Source organism: Zingiber officinale, chromosome 11B (assembly GCF_018446385.1).
Source record: "Zingiber officinale cultivar Zhangliang chromosome 11B, Zo_v1.1, whole genome shotgun sequence".
In the NCBI taxonomy this organism is placed as follows: domain Eukaryota; kingdom Viridiplantae; phylum Streptophyta; class Magnoliopsida; order Zingiberales; family Zingiberaceae; genus Zingiber; species Zingiber officinale.
In genome coordinates, this window is record NC_056007.1 from 70854319 (window position 1) to 70877040 (window position 22722).

Consider the following 22722-nt stretch of genomic DNA (forward strand, 5'->3'; position numbering starts at 1 on the left):
TCGATCCCTCATGGCGGCGGCGTGCTCCCATGCGGCGGCAGCGACATGCACCGTGCGGCGGCGGTAGCGCATGAGGTGGTGTCGGTGTGGAGAAGGGAGGAGGAGGTGCCGACTCTCACATGTGTTGCTATGGCGACGACGACATCTCACGGGAGAAAGAAGAGAGGTGGAGTCAGTGTCGTCGGCGTGCAGAGGGAAGCAACAGCGGCCATGGCGTCAAGAGGAGAAGGAAGAGGAGAGGTGGTGGCCGACGTCCTCGCGAAGGTGGCTTGAAGGGGAGCGGTCGCCGACGTCGGCTGATGGCGGAGCTCGCATTCCCCCTCCGTCCTTCATCGTGGCGGCGGAAAAATCCCCCTAACACGAACCCATCTTCCACCTCTTAATGCCCTAACAGTAAAAAGACACAAATACCCTTCTCTTTCTCTCTAATTTCCTCCTCTGCCCCTCAACTATATCCACATCATATCTTATTAACAATTCAAACATAAAGAAAAGATAATAAGAAGTAGTTTCCTCCTATCTTGAGTGTTATAATTTTTATTCTCTCTATCTTTTAACAAAGTGGTATCAAAGCCCACCGTCTGTGTTTGGAGATAAAGCTTGAAAGAAAAATGTCGAATGAAACCCTATTGGTTGTTCCATCTCTCACTAAGAAAAATTATGATAATTGGTGCAGGCTTTGCTTGGAGCATATGAAGCTTAGGATCTTGTGGAGAATGACGTTGATGAAAATGAGGAATCCGCCAAAAAGAAGGACCAAAAGGCTCTCACCCTCATTCATCAAAGTTTGGATGAAAAGATGTTCGAGAAAGTTACTGCGACTACTACTTCCAAGCAAGCATGGGAAACTCTTCAAGCTTCATTTAAAGGTGTTGATAAAGTGAAGAAGGTACGTCTCCAAACATTGAGAGGAGAGTTTGAATCTCTGCACATGAAGGATTCCGAATCCATTTCGGATTATTTCCCAAAAGTATTGACTGTCACAAATCAATTGAAAAGATATGGAGATGATATGAAAGATGATCGAATTATTGAAAAAATATTGAGATCTTTGGATCCAAGATTTAATTATATCATGGTTGTCATTGAAGAGTATAAATATCTTGACACCATGACCATTAATGAACTTGTCAGATCTTTACAAGCATACGAAGAAAGATTGATAAAACTGGTTTAAGAATCGGTGGAATAAGCTTTGAAAGCAAAGCTATTATTGAAGGACACAAACCAAAGCATATCCCAAAGAGGCCGCGGATGTGGAGGATCTTAAGGATAGGGCCAAGGTCGAGGCCGTGGTCATGGAAGAGGTGGACGAGGTGACAAAAACACCTTATATAATAGTGAGACAAGTCAAAACTTCAACCAAAGAAGAAATCTTGGAAGAGGTAGAAGTCGTGGAGGTCATCAAATGAGGTATGACAAATCTGAAGTTGAGTGCTTTGCTTGTCATGTCTTAGGCACTATTCTTGGGAATATAGAAATACATGGAGGTGACAAACAATTTTATGGAGAGCAATGATGCAAAAGAAGATTCGGACCCTACTTTGCTTCTAGCTTACAAAAATGATCAAGATGAGAATAAGAGTACATGGTATCTTGATTCTAGCGCAAGTAGCCACATTTGTGGAAGGAGAAATTTATTCATGGAACTTAATGATGTTAGCAATTCGAGCCGCAAAAACTGCTTTTTGCGTTGCGGAAACCTCGAAACTAGCAACGGATCCGTGCGAAGATAAATAAATAAAATTCATGTACATGTTTGTCTACACTAGATCTACCTTAGATCTACATAAAAAGGTGTTACCCTTGTAGCGATGCCATTCGCTTATCCCGCTCGTCCAAACGGTTGCCGAATGATCAAGATGAGAATAAGAGTACATGGTATCTTGATTCTAGCGCAAGTAGCCACATTTGTGGAAGGAGAAATTTATTCATGGAACTTAATGATGTTAGCAATTCGAGCCGCAAAAACCGCTTTTTGCGTTGCGGAAACCTCGAAACTAGCCACGGATCCGTGCGAAGATAAATAAATAAAATTCATGTACATGTTTGTCTACACTAGATCTACCTTAGATCTACATAAAAAGGTGTTACCCTTGTAGCGATGCCCTTCGCTTATCCCGCTCGTCCAAACGGTTGCCGAATGATCAAGATGAGATTAAGAGTACATGGTATCTTGATTCTAGCGCAAGTAGCCACATTTGTGGAAGGAGAAATTTATTCATGGAACTTAATGATGTTAGCAATTCGAGCCGCAAAAACCGCTTTTTGCGTTGCGGAAACCTCGAAACTAGCCATGGATCTGTGCGAAGATAAATAAATAAAATTCATGTACATGTTTGTCTACACTAGATCTACCTTAGATCTACATAAAAAGGTGTTACCCTTGTAGCGATGCCCTTCGCTTATCCCGCTCGTCCAAACGGTTGCCGAATCTCGTAGAGTGTCAAGTGTACACTCCTCTACACGTATCCACATGGACAAAAGGTGGAGAGAACCACTTAGAGTGTGCTAGCACCCTTGAGAGGTCTCGGCAATGGAGGAGAAGCAGAGAAAGGTAGAGAGGAAGAAGAAGATGCCTTGAATGAGTACACTTACTCCCTCCACTAATATGGCCGGCCACTTTATTGTGTGCTTTATACCTCCATGTAATACCAAGAGTCATGACTCTTGGTCTTCCTCATGAGGTGGCACACGATGATGTGTCCTTGATGATGTGGAACACCATCATTGGCCGGCCCATGCCATGTCACAATGAGGTGGCATTTGGTCAAGTCAAACTTGACCCTTCATCTTCCCTCTCAAGTCAAGTCAAAATTGACCTCTTATCTCCCATGGTTGATCAAATCTATCATTTGATTCAAATCAATTTAATTTAATGAATATCTATTCATTGGTTTAAATTGATTCAATGAATCATAATTTAAATTAGACTCATTCGACACATGAATCAAATTAAGTCCAACTCAATTAGTCTAATTTGGATTACTCTTAATCCAATTTGGTTCATCACATGAACCTAATCCTCTTGGTCCATCATATGAACCTAATCTCCATCTAACTGCCCTTTGTGTGTGACCCTATAGGTTCTTGTAACGTTGGCAATGCTCCTAAACCCATTTAGAAACATAAGTAATGAGCGGTATCTAGCAACACATCATTACTACCCAAGTTACAAGAATGTTGAGATCTAACATCACCTTTGTGACTACTAATTGTGACTCTCACAATATGTGATAATGTCCTTCTATCCTTGATATCTAAATTGATCAATTGAGGCATAGACCATGTCATCCTCTAATCAATTTATGTCTTGAACTCCAAGTAGACTCACTCTAATCAAATGAGCTTAATATCTCATATTGACTTATTTGGGCATGGTCATGCACTTAGTGGTCTCACTCTATCAAGAATCATGATATCACTCCCGTCATATAGGAGGGATAGATCCCTTCTACATCACTCGCATCCCTCCGCATAATTTGTTACATACCCAGTAATCGCCTTTATTGTCCACCCATTTACGGGTGACGTTTGACGAAGCCAAAGTATGTAACTCCTTATGCAGGAAACCATGGTGACTTCAGGTCCAAGGACTGATAATTATACTAATAGTCACATGAGAAAGTATATGACACTCATATAACTATCCATGATACTTTCTCATGGCGGGTCATTCATTATACATTCTCCAATACATACTCATGTGTCAACTTGATATCTAATATCCATGACTTATGAGATCAAGTCATCGAGTTGACCTACATGCTAGTCTCATCGCATTAACATTGTCCCTGAATATTAATACTTGACTAGGAATGATTAAGGGTAATGTTCTCTATATCATCTCATCATCAATTCAACCAATCAATTGATATAGATAAGAACTTTCTACTCAAGGACGCTATTATACTTAGTTATTTGGCACGAATACAAGTAAGTATAATAACTATAACGAAATGCCTTTATATATATATAGGAATATGATACATCGAGTCCATACGATAATCATCATATGATTGGCTCTAGGGCTCTTACTAACAATCTCCCACTTGCACTAGTGTCAATCAGTGTAGGCTCTAAGGCCCAATGACCTAGTGTGATCATCATACTTTCTTTGTGCCAAAGCCTTGGTTAAGGGATCAGCGATGTTAGCCTCTGTGGGTACTCTGCAAATTTTCACATCTCCGCTATCGATGATCTCTCGAATGAGATGGAAGCGTCGTAGTATGTATTTGGTCCGCTGGTGTGAGCGAGGTTCCTTAGCCTGCGCAATTGCTCTATTGTTGTCACAATATAACTCTATAGGATCGGCTATGCTAGGAACCGCCCCAAGCTCAATAATGAACTTGCCGATCCAAACTACCTCCTTTGCTGCTTCTGATGCAGCAATATACTCGGCCTCTGTTGTAGAATCAGCAACTGTGTCTTGCTTCGAACTCTTCCAGCTCACAACACCACCATTCAAGCAAAACACGAACCCAGACTGCGATCTATAATCATCCTAGTCAGTTTGGAAACTGGCATCACTATAACCCTTTACAGCTAGCTCGCCATCGCCTCCAAATATCAAGAAATATTTTTTAGTCCTTTTCAAGTACTTAAGAATATTCTTGACCGCTATCTAGTGACGCTCACCTGGATCTGACTGGTATCTGCTCGTCATGCTCAAAGCATACGAAACATCAGGACGAGTACATAGTATGACATACATGATAGATCCTATGGCTGAAGCATAAGGGATCTTATCCATGCGGTCTCTCTCCTCTCTAGAAGAGAGACTTTGAGTTTTCGAAAGACTCACACCATGTGACATCGGTAGAAATCCTTTCTTGAAATTCTGCATAGAAAACCATAGGAATACCGTGTCAATATATGTACTTTGACTTAGGCCAAGCAATCTCTTAGATCTATCTCTATAGATCTTTATGCCTAGAATACAGGTTGCTTCACCTAAGTCCTTCATTGAGAAACAATTCCCCAGCCAAGTCTTTACAGATTGTAGCAAAGGGATGTCATTTCCAATGAGTAGTATGTCATCCACATACAATGCAAGGAAGACAACTGTGTTCCCAACAACCTTCTTGTAGACATATGGTTCATCTTCATTCTTGATGAAACCAAACTGTTTGATTGCATCATCGAATCGAAGATTCCAGCTCCGAGAAGCTTGCTTTAGTCCACAAATGGACTTATGCAGCTTGCATACTCTACCAGTATGCAGTGGATTTACAAAACCCTCAGGTTGTATCATGTACACATCCTCGAGCAAGTTTCCATTCAGAAACGCGGTTTTGACATCCATCTGCCAGATCTCATAATCGTGGCATGCTGCAATAGCAAGCATGATCCGAATGGACTTAAACATCGCTACTGGAGAAAAAGTTTCATCATAGTCAATACCATGAATTTGCTTGAAACCTTTAACTACCAAACAACCCTTATAGATAAGTCCATCCATGTCAGTCTTTCTCTTAAAGATCCACTTACACCCAATGGGTTTGACGCCTTCAGGTGGATCAACCAAAGTCCATACTTGGTCGGTGTACATGGATTCCATCTCGAATCTCATGACCTCTAGCCATTTCTGAGAATCTGGTCTCATTACAGCTTCCTGATAGGAGGTAGGCTCATTCTCAACAAGCATAACGTCGTCATGGTCAGACAAGAGAAAAGAGTATCTCTCAGGCTGACGACGTATCCTGTCAGACCTGCGAAGAGGTAGGTCTACTTGAACTGGTTGTTGTTCCTCAACTCCTTGTGCAACAATCTCATCAACCACAACATTTTATGGTTCCAGTTCAACTTCCATCAAGACTTTAGTGTTGTGGTCCATATCTTGAACTTCTTCAAGATCGAACGTACTCCCACTAGTTTTTCTAGAAACAAAGTCCTTTTCTAGAAATACCCCAGTCTTAGCCACAAACACTTTGTGGTGACTGAGAATGTAGAAGTAATATCCCTTCGTTTCCTTGGGATATCCTATAAAATAGCACTTATCGGATTTGGGTCCCAGTTTATCCGAGACTTGACGTCGAACGTAAGCCTCACAACCCCAAATCCTCATAAAATATATCTGGGCATCTCTCCCAGTCCATATCCTATATGGTGTCTTTATCACAACTTTGGATGGAACACGGTTAAGTGTGAAGGCTGCTGTGTCTAAAGCATATCCCCAAAAAGATATAGGAAGGTTTGTGTGACTCATCATAGATCGTACCATATCTAATAGGGTACGATTCCTCCTTTCGGATACACCATTCCACTGTGGTGTTCCAGGAGGAATGAGTTGGGATAGAATCTCACACTCAGCTAGATAGTCATGAAACTCATGGCTAAGGTATTTATCACCTCAATCTGATCGAAGTATTTTAATACTCTTGCCTAGCTGGTTTTGTACGTCATTTTTTAATTCTTTTAACTTTTCACATGATTGTGGCTTATGTGTCATCAGATACACATAACCATATCTACTAAAGTCATCAGTAAATGTAATAAAATATCTATAACCACCTCTGGCAGTGACATTGAAAGGGTCACATACATCACTATGTATAAGTCATAACAAGTCAGTTGCTCTTTCGCTGTGTCCACTAAAGGGAGTCTTAGTCATCTTGCCCAGTAGGCATGACTCGCATGTCTCATATGATTCAAAATCAAATGAGTCTAGCAAACCATCTTTATGGAGCTGGGATAAGCGATTCTCATTTATATGACCTAAGCGACAATGCCAGAGATAGGTTCAGTTCATTTCATTTGACTTGAACCTTTTGGTACTTATGTTATAGATGAGATTCTCTAAGTCTAGAATATAGAGTCCGTTCATCAGAGGTGCACTATAATAGAACATATCATTTAAATAAATGGAACAACATTTATTTTTTATTATAAATGAAAAGCCTTTCTTGTCTAAACAAGAAACTGAAATGATGTTCTTTGTGAGAGCAGACACATAACAACATTCATCTAATTCTAGTACAAGCCCAAGAGGGCAGAGATAGAAAGTAAGTTCCTACAGCAACAGCAGCAACCCGTGCTCCATTGCCTACTCGTAGGTCCACCTCGCCCTTCGTCAATACCCTGCTATTTCTCAGCGCCTGTACATTAGTACAAATGTGAGAAGCACATCCGGTATCTAATACTCACGATGAAGAAATAGAAAGATTGACTTCTATAACATATATACCTGAAGTAGAAATCTCATTTATCTTCTTCTTAAGATCTTCCAGGTATCCTTTGCAGTTCCTCTTCCAGTGCCCGGTCTGACCGTAGTGGAAGCAGGTAGTATCCTTGGCAACCCCTCCTTTATGTTTCATTACCTTGCCTTTTCCCTTGGCTTGGGACTTTCCCTTACCTTTAATCTTGCCCTTGCCTTTATGCTTTTGCACCATCAAAATGGAGTTGGGCTTTACCTTCTTAAGGTTGAGCTCAGCAGTTCGCAACATGCTTAGTAGCTCAGGCAGTGACTTATCAATTTCGTTCATGTTGTAATTTATGACGAATTGACTGTAACTTTCTGGCAATGATTGCAAGATCAAGTCAGTGGCCAGTTCTCGGCCAAGTGGGAATCCCAACCTCTGTAGGTTCTCTATGTACCCAATCATCTTGAGTACATATGGTCCTACAGGAGTCTCATCTTGCATCTTGCACCGAAACAGTGCTTTAGAGATCTCGAATCTCTCGTGACTTGCTTTTCCTTGATATAGTTGACGAAGATGTTCAACCATATCATAAGCAGTCACCAACTCGTGTTGCTTCTGAAGCTCAGAGTTCATGGTTGCGAGTATGAGGCATGACACATCTAATGCATCATTTTGATGCTTCTTATAAGCATCTCGGTCGGCTCGCGTGGTAGTGGCAGGAGGTGCCTCCGAAATGGGCTGCTCATATTCCTGTACCAGTCCAAGAAATTAGCTCCATTGAGCTTGTCCTTGTCAAGGACAGAACGCAGGGAGAAAATGTTCGTGTTCATCGACATGACAATCTACAACATAAATAAAGCAAAAAGTAAATATCATATTCCACTTATCATTTAATTAGGCCTTTAACTAAATGATGCTCCCATTGAATTATAGGGCTTTTGTAGAATCAAGTCATGGATGTGGTCAAACCACACTACTAGATTCAAACCAATTAGCTATAATTCTCGCGGGACAAGATCCACATCATACTTCGCCTTGAGTTAGCTTTGGCTAAATCGCCCAAGACTTAGTATGATCGGTAGATAACTAATTATCAATTATATCTCTATGCAACTCTTCTTTCTTCCAACCGTTGGAAAATGCCTATAGTTTTACCCGATCCAATTGAGTTAACTAGTTATACTCAATCTAATTGAGTTTGTTATCACCCAAGTTTTGATAGGCGGGACCAAGATTGTCCCTCCGCACCCTACCAAGATAATATGTGTTGCTCTGCTTTGGCAGATTCAACAACTACAAATGATCGAGGTAGTGATGGGTATCAAAACTTGGAAGGTATTTCGAGTTGACTTGATTAAGATCTAATATATATATATATACATATATACTGAGTAATTTATTTGTGATGAGGTCATGACCCTACTACGATCTTCTCAAGCCAATGAAAACATCGGACGGTCAACCTAGGGTCAACAGCTTCTTCAAACGTCTCCTTTTGACCGCCATGTGTTGACAGCACCCTCTTCGTAACTCCTTCTTGAGTGGACCTTCCACCGCTTCATTTTGTACATTACAAATATGAAACTCGAGTTACATTCGAGTCTAAAATCTATTTACAACAGGAACATAATAAAGAAGGTACGACACGCAGGTAGCATATCATATACAACACGCACAATATAAAAAATGACGCGCAGGCCATATTATGAATTACAACACAATTTTTAACCAATCATATTGGAGGTTTTGGGCCATGACCATCACAATATCATACATAATTCTAAATTATATATTTTACATAAATTTCTATAATTTTACTACTATTTTTATCAATTTTATGAGTCATAACTCCCTGGTGGTCCCGTTTAGCGATTTTCGGGCGCGATCGCGATACAATGCCCCTTGCGGGGTTAGGGCAGCGCCCCTTCTCGCAAAATGAATATCACGAGTGTCCTATCTTAATCTAATAGCGCCTTAAGTCGCTGTCCCAAACAAAAATAATTTTGTTTGGGCGAGACCTTGCCGTTTCGGAAGGGTTTTTTTGGTAGATGAAGCCTACAAGTGTCCAAGCACTTGTTGCTTCGCCTCTACAAGAAAAATACTCACAAAATCCATAAAAATAGAAAAATTACATAAACTTACATATCTGAAACCTTTTCATAATAAATAAATATAAACATGTACAAGCTTCGCACGTGGCTCCGATACCACTGTTAGCATTTTCGAGCCGCAAAAACCGCTTTTTGCGTTGCGGAAACCTCGAAACTAGCCACGGATCCGTGCGAAGATAAATAAAATTCATGTACATGTTTGTCTACACTAGATCTACCTTAGATCTACATAAAAAGGTGTTACCCTTGTAGCGATGCCCTTCGCTTATCCCGCTCGTCCAAACGGTTGCCGAATCTCGTAGAGTGTCAAGTGTACACTCCTCTACACGTATCCACACGGACAAAAGGTGGAGAGAACCACTTAGAGTGTGCTAGCACCCTTGAGAGGTCTCGGCAATGGAGGAGAAGCAGAGAAAGGTAGAGAGGAAGAAGAAGATGCCTTGAATGAGTACACTTACTCCCTCCACTAATGTGGCCGACCAATTTATTGTGTGCTTTATACCTCCATGTAATACCAAGAGTCATGGCTCTTGGTCTTCCTCATGAGGTGGCACACGATGATGTGCCCTTGATGATGTGGAACACCATCATTGGCCGGCCTATGCCAAGTCACAATGAGGTGACATTTGGTCAAGTCAAACTTGACCCTTCATCTTCCCTCTCAAGTCAAGTCAAAATTGACCTCTTATCTCCCATGGTTGATCAAATCTACCATTTGATTCAAATCAATTTAATTTAATGAATCTCTATTCATTAGTTTAAATTGATTCAATGAATTATAATTTAAATTAGACTCATTCGACACATAAATCAAATTGAGTCCAACTCAATTAGTCTAATTTGGATTACTCTTAATCCAATTTGGTTCATCACATGAACCTAATCCTCTTGGTCCATCATATGAACCTAATCTCCATCTAACTGCCCTTTGTGTGTGACCCTATAGGTTCTTGTAACGTTGGCAATGCTCCTAAACTCATTTAGAAACATAAGTAATACAAGAATGTTGAGATCCAACATCACCTTTGTGACTACTAATTGTGACTCTCACAATATGTGACAATGTCCTTCTATCATTGATATCTAAATTGATCAATTGAGGCATAGACCGTGTCATCCTCTAATCAATTTATGTCTTGAACTCCAAGTAGACTCATTCTAATCAAATGAGCTCAATATCTCATATTGACTCATTTGGGCATGATCATGCACTTAGTGGTCTCACTCTATCAAGAATCATGATATCACTCCCGTCATATAGGAGGGATAGATCCCTTCTACATCACTCACATCCCTCCGCATAATTTGTTACATACCCAGTAATCGCCTTTATTGTCCACCCATTTACGGATGACGTTTGACGAAGCTAAAGTATGAAACTCCTTATGTAGGAAACCATGATGACTTCAGGTCCAAGGACTGATAATCATACTAATAGTCACATGAGAAAGTATATGACACTCATATAACTATCCATGATACTTTCTCATGGCGGGTCATTCAGTATACATTCTCCAATGCATACTCATGTGTCAACTTGATATCTAATATCCATGACTTATGAGATCAAGTCATCGAGTTGACCTACATGCTAGTCTTATCGCATTAACATTATCCCTGAATGTTAATACTTGACTAGGAATGATTAAGAGTAGTGTTCTCTATATCATCTCATCATCAATTCAACCAATCAATTGATATAGATAAGAACCTTCTACTCAAGGACGCTATTATACTTAGTTATTTGGCATGAATACAAGTAAGTATAATAACCATAACGAAATGCCTTTATATATATATAGGAATATGATACATCGAGTCCATACAACAATCATCATATGATTGGCTCTAGAGCTCTCACTAACAAATGAATCAACCGATGGAGATATAACTTTTGGCAACTTTTCGAAAGTTCAAGTGAAAGGAAAAGGTACGATTTTGATTCATTCAAAAGATGGAAGTCATCAATTAATTTCCAATATGTTTTATGTGTCGGCCATAAAAAGTAACATTTTGAGTTTGGGCCAATTATTGGAAAAGAATTATGATATTCACTTAAAAGATAAATACTTGACGTTGAAAGATGAAAGTGGAAGATTGCTTGCTAAGGTGCCTATGACAAAGAACCGAATGTTTTTGCTAAGTATTCAAAGTGATGTCCCTATGTGTATGAAATCTTATTTCAAAGATTCATCTTGGCTATGACACATGAGATTTAGGCATTTGAACTTCGATGAGCTCAAAATAAAGAGCAATGGAAGAATGGTGAAAGGATTACCTTCCATAAATCATCCTAGTCAACTTTGTGAAAGATGTCTTTTTGGCAAGCAAGCGAGAAAGAGTTTTCCCAAGAAGTCTTTAATGAGGGCTCAACATCCATTGGAGTTGATACACTCTGATGTGTGCGGACCAATCAATCTATTATCACTTGGTGAGAATAATTACTTTGTGCTTTTCATTGATGACTATTCTTGGAAAATTTGGGTGTATTTTTTGAAGGCAAAATCAGAGGTGTTTGGAACCTCAAAAAGTTCAAATTAATGGTGGAGAAACATAGTGGCTATCAAATCAAAGCTCTTCAGTCCGATAAAGGTGGAGAATTTACATCTAATGAATTCAAGGTTTTCTGTGAAGAAAATGACATTCATTATCCCATAACGACTTTATACTCACCGTAAAAAAATGGAGTGGCAGAGAGGAAGAATCGAACTATTCTCAACATGGTGAGGAGTATGTTAAAAAGCAAGAACATGCTGAATAAATATTGGGTCGAGGTTGTCTCTTGTGCAGAATACTTGATGAATCGGTGTCACACCAAAAGTGTTCATGGTATGACGCCTCAAGAAGCTTGGAGTGGATACAAGCCAAGTGTTTCACACATAGAGGATTTTTGGAAGCATTGCCTACACACATGTTCATGATGAGAAAAGAACGAAGCTTGATGATAAAAGTGCAAAGTATCTCTTCATTGGCTATGATCAAAGCTCTAAAGGTTACAAGTTGTATAATCCAAGCAGTGGGAAGATTATCATAAGCAGAGAGGTGGAGCACAATGAAGTAGGTGTTTATGAGTGGAGTACTATAAAGAAAGAGAGGAGATATAGTTCTTTCCTTGATGATGATGAGGAGGAAGAAGGCATGGCACCACCTAATACTCCACCACCAACACCACCACCACAAGATTCACAAATAAATGAAACAAGCTAGAGTGAAGGGTCTTGAAGATTCAGAAGTTTGAGTGACATTTATGATGCTACTGAAGAGGTAAAGTTTAATGGTTTTATTCAATTTTTCTTATTAGCAGAGACCGAGCATGTAAGTTATGACGGTGCCACTCATGATAACAAATGGAGAAATGCCATGAATGAAGAAATCAAGGCAATCACAAAGAATGATACATGGGAGCTAGTATCATTACCGAATGACAAGAACACAATTGGTGTGAACTAGGTGTACAAAATAAAGAGAAATGCACAAGGTGAGGTTGAAAATACAAAGCAAGATTGGTTGCTAAGGGGTGCAAGCAAAAGGTCGGAATTGACTATGATAAAGTTTTTGCACCCATTGCTCACCTTGAAACAATTCGGTTGATCATTTCAATTGTAGCTCAAAATCGTTGGAGAATCTATCAAATAGATGTAAAATCTACATTTTTGAATAGAGACTTGGAGAAAGAAGTCTATATTGATTAGCCTTTGGGTTATGTAGTGCCCAATGAAGAAAATAAAGTGCTAAAATTGAAGAAGGCTATCTACGGCTTGAAGCAAGCCCCTCGTGCTTTGAATAGTAGAATTGATAAATATTTTCGAGCAAATGGTTTTATCAAGGGTTCACATGAACATGCTCTCTATGTAAGGAATAATAAAAATGGTGATATGTTACTTGTTTGCTTGTATATAGATGACTTGATTTTTACAGGGAATAATCTAAAGATGTTTGAAGTTTTCAAGAGAGATATGACAAAGGAGTTTGAGATGACGGATATTTGCATAATGTCCTACTATCTAGCTTGGGATTGAAGTGAAGTAACGAGATGATAACATATTTATTTCTCAAGAAGGATATGCTAAAGAAATTCTCAAGAAATTTAATTGAAAAATTGCAAGCCGGTTAGGACACTTATGGAATGCAGAATCAAGCTACACATGAATCAAGATGGTGAAAAAGTTGATCCAACTTTATTCAAGAGTCTTGTTGGAAGCTTGAGGTATCTAACCTATACTAGACAGGATATTCTTTTTGGCGTTGGACTTGTGAGTCATTACATGGAAGCTCCTACTACTTTACATTTGAGAATTTCCAAAAGCATTCTTCACTACATCAAAGGCATAATTAATTATGGTATCTTGTGTGCTTTCTCAGACGACTTTAAGTATGTTGGCTATTATGATAGTGATTGGGTTGGCATTTCCAGTGCGCGAACTCCCCCTTGAACTTTGGTAGGATAAGGCTTGGTCCGGTCATTGATTTTGCTTCGATCGGCAGTTAGTCCTTTTGAAGTGAACTTTGCTCTGATACCACTTGTTGGTCCCTTGGTGGTCGGCAAGATGGGGTGAATTTCCCTGCGAATACAAAGACACCTTTCACAGACTTTAGAGCGTAATTAAAACTAACACTTGCATAAAAGAAATTAAGAAACTAATTAAGAAAAAGAGGCACCGAATTTATTTGGTTTGCAATCAGGGGATTGCTAATCCAAGACTTGAAAAGCACATTAACATTCTCCTCTTGTGCGAAGTAGCCTCTTACAACGTTGAAGCACATAATTACAAAGCTAAACAGGAAAAAAAATTGATTACAAGTGTTCTATTTCAGCTTCTAGGATCAGGACTGTATTTATAGCCCTAGTTAGGGCGTCTAAAAGGGTTCCAGGCACCTGGGGAGATAAACTTTTATCCCCGTCGCAATGGAACGTGCCACGTCATGTTCCGGATAAAATTCAGTTCCAGGCGTCCGGACCTAAGTTAACTTTGTGTTAACTGTTTGGTCCGGGTTCTTGCTCCGGCTCCGCTCTCTTGGGTTCGGGTCTTCCACTCTTACTCTGCTCGTATTGGTCCGGGTCTTTCGCTCTGGCTCCGCTCATATTGGCTCAGGTCTTCCGCTCCGGCTCCACTCGTATTGGTCCGGATCTTTCGCTCCGGTTCCGCTCGCTCGCTTGGGTGATCTTAGCCATTCGGAATAGGGCTCACCTGAACCCAAATTATGGCCTTCGAGCAGTCTTCCGCTCCGGCTTTTCGTACCTCGAAAACACCGCGCGCCTCCTTCTCATCCGCCCACGTATTCTTCCGCATCACCTCGATCCCTCGGATGCACCGAACCCATCGGCTCTCTCCCGTGTCATCCTTCTCGCTAGCTGCGTTTTTCACTCGACTTTCTGTGCTCCTAAGTTCCTACATACTTAGACAAAGGGGTTAAATACCAACAGGACCTAACTTGACTTGGTTGATCATATCAAAACTACTACATGATACTTACATTCTTTATAATAAATCATGAACGCATACTAATTTCCATATTATCAATAACACAGCTTTATCGATTGTATGTTTATGTACTCTTAGGTTCAATGGTCGTTCGAGTTCTCAATCTGTTGAAGTACAAGCGTTAAGGAAGGAGAATCAAGAATTGAGAGCTCCTGTCACTATCAATGAAAAATCAAGTCAAGGCGACAATAGATCAAAGTCTCATTCATTAGCTCATCCTCTTGTTTTACTCCACTTTTTAAGTAGGGATAAATATTTGTATTTTGAAATTTATGATTTGAATGTTGACATTAAATAATAAATTAATTGGTGCTCATATTATATTGTAATGATGTAGATTTGGGTTAAGTATTCATATTATTAAATCTGTGTGATATTGTAATTTTTTTATAGATTTTGGATAAATATGATGAACTTGTGACAAACTTAACGATTAAATTAAAATTATACCGATAAAAATAGTGGCGGAAATTAAATTTCTTTACTAATTTAGCGATAAAAATTAAATTTCTTCACTAAATTAGTAACGGAATTAATTTTCTATTGCTAATTTACTTTTTTATTTCAGAGAAAATTAACAACATAAATAAAATTTTCGTTGCTATTTGTCGTTAGAATAAAAAACTTGTGACCGAAATTTCGGTATCTAATCAATATTTTCATACCGTGTTTTTCTTCTCTCACATTCCTGCGAGTCTCATCTCTCAACTTTGTGTTGGCTTGATCCTAGAAGGGATCATGTCGGCCATGCCAATTCCCACTAATGTGTGTTGACTCATAGGGCACCGAACCCATTTGACTAGAGGATGGATGCAGCCACAACTCTGAGGAGAAAGTGAGAAAAGCGACCCGAGAGCATAGAGGACTAATCCAAGAAGTACAAGTAGAAGTATAATTTTTTTTTCTTCTACAAGTATATTTTTTTTCTTAATTTCAAATATCTTTCATTTTTTAAATTTGTTTTTCTTAAGTCGTATCAATTAATGTTATATATTGATGTCATTATTACGTTTATGATACACTTTTGACAACACTTAATATCTTATGAAAATAAAGCTTATGAGTTTCCACATTTATTTTTATGTTTATTTGTGAATTTTTAAGATTTATCTTATCTTGTTATCTTCTAAATTGAATTATTTCATAAATTTTCTATTGAGATTTCTTCATCTAATTTATAATTTGGATAGTAATTGTATATTTATTTATTTAGAAACATGAATTGAGAATTTACTCTCAATTGGTCTAATAGATTTAGCTTTCCTTTCATCTGTGGTTATTGAATTTAGGTGGAGATTGAATGAAAGGAAAATATAGGTAGAATTAAATTTCTTTCCCCCTTCGTAACTAAAAGAATCTAACAAATTAATTTTCTTTCTTTCCTTCTGTCCTTCTCGCATAATAGATTTATAAATCTTAGAATTTGGAAGGACTTAATTGCTATATCAAAATTGGTAGGCCGTCTAATGGAAAGGCTATTTAAAAAAATAACCCTGATTAAATAAAATTTTCAAGTAAGTGCATAAATGGAACATGATGTTGTACTCGTTCTCTGTTGCGATACTTCTTCTCCCTCAACGCCACCCCTCTGTCACTTCTACTCGGACTACTTGTCCTCTCTTCCAAGGAAAGGAAGTTCTTGTAGCCTTCCGACCTTCTCATGTTCTGTTCTCTCTGTTCCATTGCTAACACGAAAGAAGGTAACGCTGGCATTTGGTTTTTGGACGTGGAACAGCAAGTTTGAAGGTAGCGCGAGCTTTTGCTCTTGGATAAAAATTTGATTTTTATGCGCTTTGGAAGGCTGTCGAGAAGTGTACTTAAATTAGCAGAAATTAATCTGGGGTTTTTATGTACTTGGCGTCGCCACTGTAATCTCATGGTTCGCTGTTAAGAGTGACAATAGTAGATATATATTATCAAATTGCTGCTGAGATGGAGTCTGGTGACGGGTTCCTGGATCCCAAGTGGCTTATTGATCCAAGGTTGCTCTTCGTCAGCTCAAAGATTGGGGAGGGTGGCCATGCTAAAGTGTACGCGGGGAAGTGAGTTTCTTTGTTCTTGACCAATTAATTGTTCATTCTTTTCTTGAATTTGCTTTAAAGCTTGGCTGTTCTTGGCTGCAGGTACAAGAATCAAGATGTTGCTATCAAGGTTTTGCACAATGGATACGGCCCTGAGGAGATGGCGAAGAAAGAGGCAATGTTCATGAGGGAGGTGACTGTACTCGCACAAATTCAGCATAAGAATCTCGTCAAGGTGCAGTCTTGCATTGGATTATGGGCTTTACATCGGTTGATCATGATGTTTGGCATGCTAGTTGTATTTGATTTCGTGTCAATTGCAGTTCGTTGGAGCAGTGAAGGAGCCTGTGATGGCAGTGGTTACAGAGCTTCTGGTTGGAGGTTCTCTGAGAAAATACTTGAGAAACATGAAGCCAAGGAGCTTGGAGCCTGTTGTTGCTGTTGGCTTTGCACTGGATATAGCCCAAGCTATAGAGTGCTTGCATTCTCATGGGATAATTCACCATGATCTGAAGCCTGGTAATATCCATCGAATGATATCATTGTGGTATACATGTTGTTGGTTCGTTTGATTCTGGCTGTTATTCCTTGTTATTTCTGCACATTAGCTATGATCCTGTCCGAGATCAAGGGATGGATTGACTCCGGTCAAGTCGTCTTTTGCTGGGTCAAACTTTGGCTGGTCGGCCGGCTTCGGCTGAGTAGGGTTCTGTCAGGGTCGGCTTCTATCGGGGTAAGCTTCTTTCGGGTCAGCTTCTGTCATGGTGCCGAGTACGAGTAGTCGTATAGACTCACCTAGTGTCTTACACTTGTTCGACGAAGTTTGTCAGTGTCAGCCACGGGAAGGATTATAAAGAAATTAGGAGGTCAAGGATGGACTCGGGAGGATCAGTGTGACCTAATCCGAGTTCACCTCAAAGTTAAACCAACTTGACTCGGCTTGACCAAGATTCACGTTGACAGAGTCCACATCAAGCTAGAATGTTATATCCACAAAATATCTGAAGCCTATTTGCTCTTTGCTGGTGGCACACGGTCGTTTCACTAAATTGTATCATTACTTTCTGTTTTGGTTTGGCTAATCATGGTAGCCAGTGAGTTTGTCAGCTATATCTATTTATCATCTTGTTGGAACTACAGTGGAGTTGTCATGGATGGATGTTTGATAACTATTTTACTAGACCTTTTTGAGTTTGTTCTATAAAAAAGACAGACGACTAAAACATATCGAAACAGATGTACATTAGTACTACAGAACTATAAAAAAGATACATAAAAATTCTGAAGAGGGATGATCTATTGAATATTGTTCTTCTAGTTTGTTAATCATTCAATTGGGACAGTAATGCTGTGTGACCATCCTTCCTTAGGTCAATTCTAGTTTCATCAAGCATTAAATATTGGACGACGTTCTGATACTTGTTTGTGTTGCAGACAACTTGTTATTGACTACAGATTTGAGAACCGTGAAACTAGTGGACCTTGGTCTGGCACGAGAAGCAACACAAACAGAGACTAGGACTGCTGAAACTGGAACATGCCGTTGGATGGCTCCAGAGGTACTTCTCAGTGTTTTTTACAATTGGCTATCCTGCAGCTGAATCTTATCATTTATCATTTGGTTGCTAATCTGCTCTCCTTTTGAAGTTATACAACAACGTAACATTACAGCGTGGTGAAAAGAAACATTATGATCACAAGGTGGATGTCTACAGCTTTGGAATGGTCTTATGGGAGATGCTTAGTAATCGGCTTCCATTTGAAGGCATGTCTAACCTGCAAGCTGCCTATGCAGCTGCTTTCAAGGTTGACTCACTGTGCTGCAAGGTAGTCTTTTTGTTTGAAGTGAGAGTTTATGCTTTTCTGTGTTTAGAATGTTAGGCCCAGTACAGATGACCTCCCTGAAGAGCTGGCTCTGATCTTAACTTCTTGTTGGGAGGAGGATCCAAGTACGAGACCTGACTTCGGCCAGATTGTTCAGATGCTTCTGCGATACCTATCCATTATTTCACCACCACAACAAGTGTTTCCTGAGGGAGCCATGAGTTCACAGAATGTTGTTTTATCGCCTGATTCTCCTGGAACAAGTTCGCCAATGGAAGCTCCGGCAGTCAAGGATTTGCCTGTTGAACTGGTCAAAAAAACATTTAAACTGGAATTCTTCCACAGTTTCAATCGAATCAAATTGGTCTCCATTTCCTGGTATAACTGGTTGAACCGACCAGCTCGGACCAAGTCTAGCAACACTGGTGTTAGTGTGAAAGGAACAACAGAGAAAAAATAGAGAGGATGTTTTTCTTGCATCAGTCATTGCTATTGATCCCCATTCAAAGAGAAGATCAAGACCCTACAATTTTTTTCAAATGTATTGACAGATTGATCTTGTGATTGTTGCATTAGTTTGATTGCTGCTGGAATACCTGGAAGAACAAGAGTTATTCAAAAGCAGAAATCTTGTTTTTTTCCTAATGAATTTGATTGCTGATTAACAAGAAACATCAAATATTTGATTGCTCGGTCGTTAAGACTCCCTTTTGGGCAGCAAGAATCCCATATGTGCTTCAAAGGCTCTATTCTCATCTCACATAATGAATTTTGAGCCTCCATCTTGCATCAACAACTCTAATTTTTTATTGATGACAAAAATGAATCATCTTGCATCTTCATCTAACTTGAGAACTCGATTAATCTTTATACTTCATGAAGGCATCATACGTACTTTTCAATATTTCGCAGTAAAGACATTCGATATGTGTGATTCAATTACTTCTAGGCCGTGTTGGATGTGTAGAAACAGAAGCTCTGATATCAGATTTTGCATTTAATTTATCAATAATCAGAAGACAAGATATTGCATTCAATTTACCAATAATCATTGCACGAACAAGATCCATCTTTGAAGTGATGGAATCTATTACGGTCCCTTACAATGATTTCCCTCTCATAGACCTTCGAGATCAGCTTAGTTGCTGAGTGGCAATCAGTGCATACTCTGAGATTCTTTGACACTCTAATGGGAGTTCCAGGAGCAGATTTCATTAGTCCAAAGGCAATTGCCAATTTCTCACTATGGTGGGAAACTGAGACTTCTTTCTCATCCTCCTCTGCATCTAACCGAGCCTCTGCCGTGTTTGCCACATAGCCAGCCAGCTTAATCTTTGTTACTATCTCATTGACTTGGTCGTATATCTCTTTTGATTGAGGATGAGAACTGTCTTCGGCGAAAAACTCAAAGATCATGCCTTCCAATTCAATCAAACTACATCCTGGATCTTTTGCAATTCCCTTCTCTTTCAGTCGGTTCCTCAATCTTACTGCATCCTCCCATCTACCAACGGATGCATAAATATTTGAAAGAAGTATGTAGTCACCACTATGCCTTGGCTCTAACTTAACGATTTGTTTCAATGCTTCTTCGCCAAACTTCACATTTTTGTGAACTTTACAGGCAGACAACAATGTTCTCCAGACAATGGCATTTGGTTCAATGGGCATGCTCTTGATAAACCAATATGCCTCTTCAATCAAGCCAGCTCGCCCAAAGAGATCAACCATGCAACCATAGTGCTCAATCCTAGGACTAATACCATACTTTTTGCTCATGTTATCAAAAAAAGCCTGACCCTCCTCAACTAGGCCTGCATGGCTGCAAGCAGATAGAACACCGATAAAAGTCACGTCAGTTGGCAGAAATTTTGCTTCCAGCATCGAAGCGAAAACCTCTAATGCCTGTCTTCCCTGCCCATTACTCGCTAGGCCCTGAATCAGCACCGACCAAGACCAAGCGTTACGGATTGGCATATTTTTGAACACTTCGAGTGCATTATCCATGCACCCACATTTGGCATAGAAATCCACCAGCGCAGTTCCCAGATTAACAGCAAATTGAAAGTTCTTTCTTTTGATGTAAGAATGCACCCACTTGCCCGTCTCAAGAGCACCTAAATCTGCACAAGAAGAAAGAACGCTGACCATGGTCACCTCGTTGGGCTCGACAATAGCCTTCTGCATATCATGGAAAAGAGCAAGAGCTTCGCGAGACCGATTTGCCTGAGTGTAACCTGATATCATGGCACTCCAAGCGACGACATCGGGATGAGGCATTTCGTCGAACAACTTTCTCGCTGTTTCAACCTCTCCACACTTGGCATACATATCCACCAGAGCAGTGGCCAAATTTTGGCATTCTTTAAGCCCATTCGCCTCGACATACTCACCTATCCATTTGCCCAAGTCCAGATCCCCCAGCCTCCCGCACGCCGTCAGAACACTGATCAGAGTGACTTTATCGAAAGCCACTCCCCGCTCCAGCATGCTGCGGAAGAGCTCGACAACCTCCCTCCATTCCCCGACCTTGAAGTACCCAGCGATTGTGGCGTTCCAAGTTACTATACCTCTCGTCGACATCCCGTCGAACAGCTTCCGCGCAAGTCCGACCTCGCCACAGCAGGCGTACATGTGGATCAAGCTATTCACCACAAACTCCTCCGAGCGGAACCCCGCCTTCAGCGCGTGGGCGTGGACCTGCTCCCCGCATCGGCGCGAGAAAACCCTGGAACAGGCCTTGAGGACGCAAGAGAGCGTGTGCTTATCGGGCCGGGCGCTGCGGTCGAGCATGAGGAGTAAGAGGGCGAGGGATTCGTAGGGGCAGCCGTTGCGGGTGTAGGCGCGGATGAGAATGTTGTAGGCTTGGGTAGTAGGTCGAGGTGATGCCCCAAAGACCTTGACGGCGTAGTCGAGGCTGTCGGGAAGGAGGAGGGCGGAGCATTCGAGGAGGTTCTCCACAACGGAAGGGAGGTGCGCGGCGCCGGTCTTGACGAGGTGACCGTGGATCTGACGGAGGTCGTGGACAGTCTTGCATCGGTGCAAAAGGAGGGTCTGGCGGTTGCCCCCGGCGGCGAGCGGCGTCGGTAGAGACGGCGCAGCCTTGGCGGGAATGATAGGGGCCGCAGCTGCCATTGACGCCCTCAAGTAGCTGGGAAAATTTTTAAAATAAGTATAAATAGTAAAGTTATTAAAAAAAACAGACAAAAATAAATTTTTTTACAAATTTAGGTGAGATGAATTTCCGAGATTTAAATCTCAATAATTATTATTATTTTATTTATTTTCTTATATTTCAGTATTTAAATTTCGGTACCTTCTAATTACCGGGATTTAAATCCCGGATACGAATTTTTTTTTTTATTTTTTTACAAATTGTTTCATTTTTCATTTGCTTAAGTTTTATTTTTTAAAAAAAAAATTCAAATTCGTAATAATTTTTTATAATTTCTTTTACAAAGCTAAATTGTTTTATTAACATATGTTTAAATAATAATAATAAATTATATTTATATTTATTAAATATAATATAAATTATATTAGCAAATAATTTCAATAAACTAAAAATAAAAGACATTTTGAGATTTAGCAAATATATTTAAGATTATCACATTTAATATAAGGAAAATCGACATTTATATTATTGGTAGAAAGATTGTCACGTCTAAATATAAAAACATTTATCAAATATGCTATAAATTATATTCAATCGGTACTACATCTCGGACGTCGATGATTTCGGTATGGACGGAATCGTCTGAGAAAAGGAATTCTACCACCCGTATTCCGCTCATGTGATTGTTGGACTATAGCGTCGTTATGTGCATCATTTCCAGCCTCTTCGTCATCCCCATGATTGCCCTCCTGTGGATCATCATCATTAGTTTCAGATAAATGGGCACGCATACTAGATATATCTACTGATAGGAGGTTAGACACTGTGGACATGCGTTCCATTTGAAATGGAGCAAAAATATTTGTAGAAGGAGTAAAATAATCAGGTCCCAAACTACCCTGAAAATGAGAGCCTGATTCAAACATTGAAAATTCTAAAGTGGTCGGGTGGCCAAAATCTCTATCGATTGGCAACGATGATGGACCCGGAAATGACTCTGAAGATGATTGGGGATCGGAGTAGTGG

The 22722-nt window shown here is 39.9% G+C and overlaps 2 protein-coding genes across 2 annotated transcripts; one reads left to right on the forward strand and one right to left on the reverse strand.

Moving 5' to 3' along the window:
- The first annotated feature begins 16668 nt into the window (after positions 1-16668).
- LOC122034009 (serine/threonine-protein kinase STY13-like) lies at positions 16669-19041 on the forward strand. Its single transcript, XM_042593147.1, has 6 exons — positions 16669-16778; positions 16860-16992; positions 17081-17276; positions 18192-18316; positions 18405-18563; positions 18631-19041. Exons 1-6 carry the CDS (start codon positions 16669-16671, stop codon positions 19039-19041), a joined length of 1134 nt encoding a protein of 377 aa, XP_042449081.1.
- LOC122035225 (pentatricopeptide repeat-containing protein At1g08070, chloroplastic-like) lies at positions 18065-21724 on the reverse strand. Its single transcript, XM_042594644.1, has one exon. The coding sequence runs from the start codon at positions 21714-21716 to the stop codon at positions 19620-19622; it is 2097 nt and encodes a 698-aa protein (XP_042450578.1). The 5' UTR covers positions 21717-21724; the 3' UTR covers positions 18065-19619.
- Positions 21725-22722: the final 998 nt, after the last annotated feature.